Raw genomic sequence first — 10,000 nt, forward strand, 5'->3', positions numbered from 1 at the left:
GTAAAACTGTTTTGATAGAACTGATGATTTGTGCTTTGATGTCATAATAATACTGTGGACCCTGGGCAAAACAACCTAGCTTACAGTAGACTGTAGACTTTTAATATGAAATTTGGCTAGAAAGTGACCAACACAGAGGACAGAGAAGGTCTACACGCCCCGGTTAAACACGTTCACCTCTTGTTCCCCAGAGCCTAGAATCTAAATCTATTAAATCATGATTCTCTCCTCCTCCTCCTCCTCCTCCTCCCCCTCCTCCTCCTCCTCCTCCTCCTCCTCCTCCTCCTCCTCCTCCCCCTCCTCCTCCTCCTCCTCCCCCCCCTCCCCCTCCTCCTCCCCCTCCTCCTCCTCCCCCTCTTCCTCCTCCTCCTCCTCCTCCTCCCCCCCTCCCCCTCCTCCTACTCCTCCTCCCCCCCCTCCCCCTCCTCCTCCTCCCCCCCTCCCCCTCCTCCTACTCCTCCTCCCCCCCCTCCCCCTCCTCCTCCTCCCCCCCTCCCCCTCCTCCTCCTCCTCCCCCCCCTCCCCCTCCTCCTACTCCTCCTCCCCCCCCTCCCCCTCCTCCCCCTCCTAAATGTATTTCGAGGCTTTGGGGCAACAAAAGGTGAACATGAAAGGCGGTGTAGACATCCTATAGGCCCTGTATAAGACATCCTATAGGCCCTGTATAAGACATCCTATAGGCCCTGTATAAGACATCCTATAGGCCCTGTATAAGACATCCTATAGGCCCTGTATAAGACATCCTATAGGCCCTGTATAAGACATCCTATAGGCCCTGTATAAGACATCCTATAGGCCCTGTATAAGACATCCTACAGGCCCTGTATAAGACATCCTATAGGCCCTGTATAAGACATCCTATAGGCCCTGTATAAGACATCCTATAGGCCCTGTATAAGACATCCTATAGGCCCTGTATAAGAATTAGTATCTGAAAACTGATTTAGTATCTTATGTAACTGATTTAGTATCTTATTATCCATGTATTGTAATATCCAGGGCCTTTATTGCACATAGCTTTTTTTATGGTTACAGTTTCTTTAGCTGTGTAGTTTTATTGACCATAAACACCAATGTCTGCTCTGAATCTCATGTGAAGAGCAGCAATGGAAATACGTTGAATTAAACAAAATGTGTTGATGTGTTGAATACTTATTTCCCCCACTGTATGTTGGCAGTGTGTTGTTATTACTCAGTAGTAAGTTTACTTACAGTTATTTTAGAAACAGTAACAAGCAATGCTGTGGTTTCACATGTCCAGTAGGCCTGTATTGTTACTTATGATTCTTAACATCGTAACCGTGGTGCAGTTGAGTTTGTTGTAGAAACTGACACTGAAAGAAAATAAGAATCATCCAGTGCTCTATGCTCTTTTCTAAACATCAGATAAGAAACCACAGTAACAGTTGTGTGTCCACTGGTCCTTTCGTATCACACTGCACACCTGTCATTGACTCATCAGGATAAACAGGGCAGAAATAATTGTATGAACAGACCCAGATAGCACAAAGCCATTGACTCATCCCTCCTGACAGAAGTGGTTATATCTGTTCTGTTTCAAATGGTCTATTTTATAACTGTCACTCCCGGCTATCAGTCATCACAGTTATACAAAATGAACAACTTTTTAAACTTTTTTTTAACTGCGTCACAGTTTCTGATATTTTCGCAGACTGGCACAGTGTCGTTATCCACCCATGTTACGCAGGAAGACAACCGTGATATTGTGTAAGGTCAGAGGCCCAAACATCTTCCCGTAAACCCATACTGTAAACACCCTGTGTCGTTGCTGTACACAGGGTTCGTAAAAACACCAGACGAAGCGAGAGAGGTAGACAACAGAAGAAGAAGACCAGAAGAAGAACAGAGAAATGCTTGAAGTGAAATTACAAAGTTCTCAAAAAGCTGTAATGTAAGACGACACAACTGGCGGGTGGAGGAACGTGTGTTTTTGTTTTTGACTTCTGGGCTTTGAGACTTTCTGCTCCACGAGTCCAGAGTTGTTACGAGCACGGCGACTGTGACCGGATCCGACCAGGAGTAAGGCTGGTTGAGTCCCTGTTAGATATAATAATAATAATAATAATAATAATAATAATAACACAACCAGACCCTTGGGAAGACCCCCCCCCGTAGAGTCGAGGCAGGCAGACATTGCAGAAGGACGTAGGTGGTGGTGGTGGAGGTGGAGGTGGCAGTAGGAAAACAACAACAAACGCCCTGAGAGCAGGGCGACACCTCATGCTTCTTCTCTACACTAGAACATGCTTCACGAAGGGTCATAAGGGGTGTCGGGGGCGCGCCCGGGGTCGAACCGCTTTGCGCTTTGTACAATTATCTCCATCGCTGTTCCACCACCGTCAACAGCCCAAAACACTGGTAGCAATAGTACCTGGTATACTACCTGGTTACTGAAGCAGTTGAGTAAAAAAAATCTTTCATCACCTTCCTCCACGACTTTGTAAACATTTAGAGAGAGGGAGAGAGAGAGAGAGAGAGAGAGAGAGAGAGAGAGAGAGAGAGAGAGAGAGAGAGAGAGAGAGGAGACAATTTGTGAAAGAGGTGGTGGTGGAGGAAGTAGAGGAAGGAAGAAATAACAGAGAGAAAATGGAAGGTTCTCCACAGATCTGACCCTTTTTGATTGGGTGCTGATCCTGGTTTACTTCCTGGTTCCATAAGTTCTCTTGTCTCCTGTGTCAGATCAGTGAACTTTGACCTCTGACCTCTGGGGAGGTAAGTACCTCCCAAGCCAAGGGCCAACCAAAAACCCAAAGTGCCAACCAACACCCCCCCCCCCCCCCCCCTTTTGGTCTATTTCATCCATGTGGCTAACAAAGAACCTTGAGGAGGGTATCCCAGAATTCAGTTGGATGATCTGCCGTCAAAATCCAGTGAAGAAGAAGAAGAAGACGTAGAGATGAGAGTTGGCCAGGGCGGGGCCCTGGTGTAGAGAGAGAGGGGTTTGGTGGTGGTGGGGTAGGGGGGCTTACCCTTCAGATCCGGCTCACCCGGCGGGTAAGGAGGGGGTGTACCTGGGCGGGGGTGTAGGGAGGGGGGGAGGGGCCAGGCTTGATCCCTCTGGTCCTCATGTAAGACAGGAACTGGTCTGGGATCTCCGCCAGGACCTCCTTGGCCAGACGCGCCATGCTGAGGATGTGGTTCCCCCTGCGGTCGACGTAGTCCCTGAACGGAACAAACTGGGATGGGGGGGGTGGCGGGTTGGAGAGGGAGAGAGAGAGAGAGAGAGGGAGGGAGGGGGGGAGAGACAGAGAGAGAGAGAGAGACAGAGAGAGAGAGAGAGAGAGAGACAGAGAGAGAGAGAGAGAGGGAGAGAGAGAGAGACAGAGAGAGAGAGACAGAGACAGAGAGAGAGACAGAGAGAGAAAGACAGGGAGAGAGAGAGAGAGAGAGACAGAGAGAGAGAGACAGAGACAGAGAGAGAGACAGAAAGGGAGAGAGAGACAGAGAGAGAAAGACAGAGGGAGAGAGAGAGAGACAGAGAGACGGAGACAGAGAGAGAGACAGAAAGGGAGAGAGAGACAGAGAGGGAGAGTGAGAGAGACAGAGAGAAAGACAGAGCACAGAGTGAAAGTGAGAGAGCGAAAAGAAAAGAGAAACACTTGGAGAGTGTTGGAGACTTGTGTGTGTGTGTGTGTGAATGTGTGTGTGAATGGGTGAATGATGAGAGGCCATTGTAAAGCGCTTTGGAGTAAGGCCTAGCTATATAAGTCAGCCTGTTTACCATCTACCACACAGAATGCTCTGTCTGTACCTGAACAATGTCCCTCTCAGCGAACCTTCCCTGCGACGAGATCCTCTCCTCGTCCCCGTCCAGTTCGATCATCTCTGAGGAGAGAAGCACATGACATAATCCGTGCCGTGTCACAAAGCCCACGTTACCGTGTCAACAGGATGCACGGCCAGGGTGAACGACACACACATGAGCAGTCTACGTGCGCCGCTGCACCGAGCCTTCAACACGCTACTGGGAGAGAGACATGCGATGTGTGCTTAACGCTCAACACAGCATGAGGACAACGCAATCCGAGTGTGAACCAGGAATTGGACGGGGATGAGCATGGGAATGATGCATCATGGGATGGTGAAATCATGCTATTGTGCACATTGGTTTTTATGAAGCTTGATCATCTTTTAGGGTCCCGTTGACTTTTGGAGGCGAATTATTGCTCATAGGGAATGAATGGAGTGTTTTATGGAGTGGTGCTGTTTTATGAATTATCAACATCGTCATTCCAACATGAAGAGGGATTTGTCCATTTCTCCATGAAGGTGAATGGAACTTTTCTGTTCTGACAAAATGACAAATATCTTCATGTCAAAGGATGAACATCATAATGGAAACAACATCCAAATGGGGGGAGAGAGAGGGAGAGAGAGAGAGAGGGAGAGGGAGAGGGAGAGAGAGAGGGAGAGAGAGAGAGAGAGAGGGAGAGAGGGAGAGGGAGAGGGAGAGAGAGAGAGACAGAGAGACAGAGAGACAGAGAGAGAGAGAGAGAGAGAGAACATAACAACAGGAATGAGATTACAGCAGACACATAATGCACCTCTCTTACCATTAAACTCCGCTGGTCCAACCCCGACTATTATAATAGACATAGGCAGAGAAGAGGCCTTGGGTGGGAGAAAAACAGAGAGAGAGAAAAGAGAGAGAGAAAAGAAGCATGCATGAAAAGATCCTTGGGTATCTAAAGTTGTGAACACAGTAACATGGTTCTAGGCCCTGGACAATCTAGACAATTTGATGGCAGCTACTAGATAAAAAACATAAGTGCAATATTGAAATACAACTGTGAACATTTCAAACCTGCTAACTGCGACACTTTAAATGAATGTGCAACAATACTATGTGCAATATGACAACCCTCGTGTACAGAAGGTTCAGATATAGGAAAAGTTAGGATATTTATAGCATAGCATAGAGTACAGCACAGTGTTCTATTGTATAGTATAGTAGATAGTGTACATAGCCATAGTGTTGGTGTGTTGCTGTGTGTTGGTGTGTTGGTGTGTTGGTGTGTTGGAGTGTTGGTGTGTTGGTGTGTTGGTGTGTTGGTGTGTTGCTGTGTGTGTTGGTGTGTTGCTGTGTTGGTGTGTTGCTGTGTTGGTGTGTTGCTGTGTTGGTGTGTTGCTGTGTTGGTGTGTTGGTGTGTTGGTGTGTTGGTGTGTGTGTTGGTGTGTGTGTGTTGGTGTGTTGGTGTGTGTGTTGGTGTGTTGCTGTGTGTTGGTGTGTTGGAGTGTTGGTGTGTTGGTGTGTTGGTGTGTTGGTGTGTTGCTGTGTGTGTTGGTGTGTTGCTGTGTGTTGGTGTGTTGGAGTGTTGGTGTGTTGGTGTGTTGGTGTGTTGGTGTGTTGGTGTGTTGCTGTGTTGGTGTGTTGGTGTGTTGCTGTGTTGCTGTGTTGCTGTGTTGGTTGTGTTGCCATGCGAAATTCAATAAACATTATTAACCATAAAGAAAATAACAAATAAAAGACTCTTTCCATCTTTCCCCTGAGCTGCGTTCGTTGTGTTGCGTTGCAATTTAGTTTATCGCATCTCACTGGAGTGTGTCGCCACCAGCTAGCCAGAATGATAAACGAACAGATCTGAGCTTCATAACTCTGCATGGTCATTAGATGAAGCAGAGGACATGAGATATGGGGCAGCCTGGTAATAATCCCTCTCATATCTTACTGCACAATGACATCACAGGGAGGGAACGTGCTCCGCCCAGAGCAGCTCTGTGTGATCACAGGGAGGGAACGTGCTCCGCCCAGAGCAGCTCTGTGTGATCACAGGGAGGGAACGTGCTCCGCCCAGAGCAGCTCTGTGTGATCACAGGGAGGGAACGTGCTCCGCCCAGAGCAGCTCTGTGTGATCACAGGGAGGGAACGTGCTCCGCCCAGAGCAGCTCTGTGTGATCACAGGGAGGGAACGTGCTCCGCCCAGAGCAGCTCTGTGTGATCACAGGGAGGGAACGTGCTCCGCCCAGAGCAGCTCTGTGTGATCACAGGGAGGGAACGTGCTCCGCCCAGAGCAGCTCTGTGTGATCACAGGGAGGGAACGTGCTCCGCCCAGAGCAGCTCTGTGTGATCACAGGGAGGGAACGTGCTCCGCCCAGAGCAGCTCTGTGTGATCACAGGGAGGGAACGTGCTCCGCCCAGAGCAGCTCTGTGTGATCACAGGGAGGGAACGTGCTCCGCCCAGAGCAGCTCTGTGTGATTATGACACGTGTTGTGGGAGTACCTCGGCATTCCCAGACAATCAGCTGAATACCAGACTCAATATGACCCCCCCAGGGCCCCCCCAGGGCCATGACCCCCCAGGGCCTTACGAAACGCTACGGAGGAGATGGAGCGGATGTGAAAGGGATATCTGTGTGTCCTGGAGGAGAGGAGAGGAGATGGAGAGGATGTGACAGGGATATCTGTGTATCCTGGAGGAGAGGAGAGGAGATGGAGCTGATGTGACAGGGATATCTGTGAGTCCTGGAGGAGAGGAGAGGAGATGGAGAGGATGTGACAGGGATATCTGTGTATCCTGGAGGAGAGGAGAGGAGATGGAGAGGATGTGACAGGGATATCTGTGAGTCCTGGAGGAGAGGAGAGGAGATGGAGAGGATGTGACAGGGATATCTGTGTATCCTGGAGGAGAGGAGAGGAGATGGAGAGGATGTGACAGGGATATCTGTGTATCCTGGAGGAGAGGAGAGGAGATGGAGAGGATGTGACAGGGATATCTGTGAGTCCTGGAGGAGAGGAGAGGAGATGGAGAGGATGTGACAGGGATATCTGTGTATCCTGGAGGAGAGGAGAGGAGATGGAGAGGATGTGACAGGGATATCTGTGAGTCCTGGAGGGGAGGAGAGGAGATGGAGCGGATGTGACAGGGATATCTGTGTGTCCTGGAGGAGAGGAGAGGAGATGGAGCGGATGTGACAGGGATATCTGTGTATCCTGGAGGAGAGGAGAGGAGATGGAGCGGATGTGACAGGGATATCTGTGAGTCCTGGAGGAGAGGAGAGGAGATGGAGCGGATGTGACAGGGATATCTGTGTGTCCTGGAGGGGAGGAGAGGAGATGGAGAGGATGTGACAGGGATATCTGTGTATCCTGGAGGAGAGGAGAGGAAATGGAGCGGATGTGACAGGGATATCTGTGTATCCTGGAGGAGAGGAGATGGAGAGGATGTGACAGGGATATCTGTGTATCCTGGAGGAGAGGAGAGGAGAGGGAGAGGATGTGACAGGGATATCTGTGTATCCTGGAGGGGAGGAGAGGAGAGGGAGAGGATGTGACAGGGATATCTGTGTATCCTGGAGGGGAGGAGAGGAGATGGAGAGGATGTGACAGGGATATCTGTGTATCCTGGAGGAGAGGAGAGGAGATGGAGAGGATGTGACAGGGATATCTGTGAGTCCTGGAGGAGAGGAGAGGAGATGGAGCGGATGTGACAGGGATATCTGTGAGTCCTGGAGGAGAGGAGAGGAGAGGGAGAGGATGTGACAGGGATATCTGTGTATCCTGGAGGGGAGGAGAGGAGATGGAGAGGATGTGACAGGGATATCTGTGTGTCCTGGAGGGGAGGAGAGGAGATGGAGAGGATGTGACAGGGATATCTGTGAGTCCTGGAGGAGAGGAGAGGAGATGGAGAGGATGTGACAGGGATATCTGTGAGTCCTGGAGGAGAGGAGAGGAGAGGAGAGGATGTGACAGGGATATCTGTGTATCCTGGAGGAGAGGAGAGGAGATGGAGAGGATGTGACAGGGATATCTGTGAGTCCTGGAGGAGAGGAGAGGAGATGGAGCGGATGTGACAGGGATATCTGTGAGTCCTGGAGGAGAGGAGAGGAGATGGAGCGGATGTGACAGGGATATCTGTGAGTCCTGGAGGAGAGGAGAGGAGATGGAGAGGATGTGACAGGGATATCTGTGAGTCCTGGAGGAGAGGAGAGGAGATGGAGAGGATGTGACAGGGATATCTGTGTATCCTGGAGGAGAGGAGAGGAGATGGAGAGGATGTGACAGGGATATCTGTGAGTCCTGGAGGAGAGGAGAGGAGATGGAGCGGATGTGACAGGGATATCTGTGTATCCTGGAGGAGAGGAGAGGAGATGGAGAGGATGTGACAGGGATATCTGTGAGTCCTGGAGGAGAGGAGAGGAGATGGAGAGGATGTGACAGGGATATCTGTGAGTCCTGGAGGAGAGGAGAGGAGAGGGAGCGGATGTGACAGGGATATCTGTGTATCCTGGAGGAGAGGAGAGGAGATGGAGCGGATGTGACAGGGATATCTGTGAGTCCTGGAGGAGAGGAGAGGAGATGGAGCGGATGTGACAGGGATATCTGTGAGTCCTGGAGGAGAGGAGAGGAGATGGAGAGGATGTGACAGGGATATCTGTGAGTCCTGGAGGAGAGGAGAGGAGATGGAGCGGATGTGACAGGGATATCTGTGTGTCCTGGAGAAGAGGAGAGGAGATGGAGCGGATGTGACAGGGATATCTGTGAGTCCTGGAGGAGAGGAGAGGAGATGGAGCGGATGTGACAGGGATATCTGTGTGTCCTGGAGGGGAGGAGAGGAGATGGAGAGGATGTGACAGGGATATCTGTGTATCCTGGAGGAGAGGAGAGGAAATGGAGCGGATGTGACAGGGATATCTGTGTATCCTGGAGGAGAGGAGATGGAGAGGATGTGACAGGGATATCTGTGTATCCTGGAGGAGAGGAGAGGAGAGGGAGAGGATGTGACAGGGATATCTGTGTATCCTGGAGGGGAGGAGAGGAGAGGGAGAGGATGTGACAGGGATATCTGTGTATCCTGGAGGGGAGGAGAGGAGATGGAGAGGATGTGACAGGGATATCTGTGTATCCTGGAGGAGAGGAGAGGAGATGGAGAGGATGTGACAGGGATATCTGTGAGTCCTGGAGGAGAGGAGAGGAGATGGAGCGGATGTGACAGGGATATCTGTGAGTCCTGGAGGAGAGGAGAGGAGAGGGAGAGGATGTGACAGGGATATCTGTGTATCCTGGAGGGGAGGAGAGGAGATGGAGAGGATGTGACAGGGATATCTGTGTGTCCTGGAGGGGAGGAGAGGAGATGGAGAGGATGTGACAGGGATATCTGTGAGTCCTGGAGGAGAGGAGAGGAGATGGAGAGGATGTGACAGGGATATCTGTGAGTCCTGGAGGAGAGGAGAGGAGAGGAGAGGATGTGACAGGGATATCTGTGTATCCTGGAGGAGAGGAGAGGAGATGGAGAGGATGTGACAGGGATATCTGTGAGTCCTGGAGGAGAGGAGAGGAGATGGAGCGGATGTGACAGGGATATCTGTGAGTCCTGGAGGAGAGGAGAGGAGATGGAGCGGATGTGACAGGGATATCTGTGAGTCCTGGAGGAGAGGAGAGGAGATGGAGAGGATGTGACAGGGATATCTGTGAGTCCTGGAGGAGAGGAGAGGAGATGGAGAGGATGTGACAGGGATATCTGTGTATCCTGGAGGAGAGGAGAGGAGATGGAGAGGATGTGACAGGGATATCTGTGAGTCCTGGAGGAGAGGAGAGGAGATGGAGCGGATGTGACAGGGATATCTGTGTATCCTGGAGGAGAGGAGAGGAGATGGAGAGGATGTGACAGGGATATCTGTGAGTCCTGGAGGAGAGGAGAGGAGATGGAGAGGATGTGACAGGGATATCTGTGAGTCCTGGAGGAGAGGAGAGGAGATGGAGCGGATGTGACAGGGATATCTGTGTATCCTGGAGGAGAGGAGAGGAGATGGAGCGGATGTGACAGGGATATCTGTGAGTCCTGGAGGAGAGGAGAGGAGATGGAGCGGATGTGACAGGGATATCTGTGAGTCCTGGAGGAGAGGAGAGGAGATGGAGAGGATGTGACAGGGATATCTGTGAGTCCTGGAGGAGAGGAGAGGAGATGGAGCGGATGTGACAGGGATATCTGTGTGTCCTGGAGAAGAGGAGAGGAGATGGAGCGGATGTGACAGGGATATC

The 10,000-nt window shown here is 50.9% G+C and overlaps 1 protein-coding gene across 1 annotated transcript in view; it reads right to left on the minus strand.

The window, feature by feature from the left end:
• Positions 1 to 2,993: 2,993 nt before the first annotated feature.
• Positions 2,994 to 10,000, minus strand: part of LOC308164934 (copine-8-like) — a gene marked incomplete at both ends in the record, with an annotated part of 52,088 nt that continues 45,081 nt past the window's right edge. Inside the window, 3 exons of the mRNA XM_080539006.1 lie at positions 2,994 to 3,197; positions 3,773 to 3,846; positions 4,575 to 4,632. Coding sequence (XP_080395132.1) covers positions 2,994 to 3,197; positions 3,773 to 3,846; positions 4,575 to 4,632 — 336 coding nt within the window. The remainder of the gene's footprint in view (positions 3,198 to 3,772; positions 3,847 to 4,574; positions 4,633 to 10,000) is intronic.

The sequence above is a fragment of the Nansenia antarctica genome (genome assembly GCF_963989245.1).
Source record: "Nansenia antarctica genome assembly, chromosome: 9".
In the NCBI taxonomy this organism is placed as follows: Eukaryota; Metazoa; Chordata; class Actinopteri; order Argentiniformes; family Microstomatidae; genus Nansenia; species Nansenia antarctica.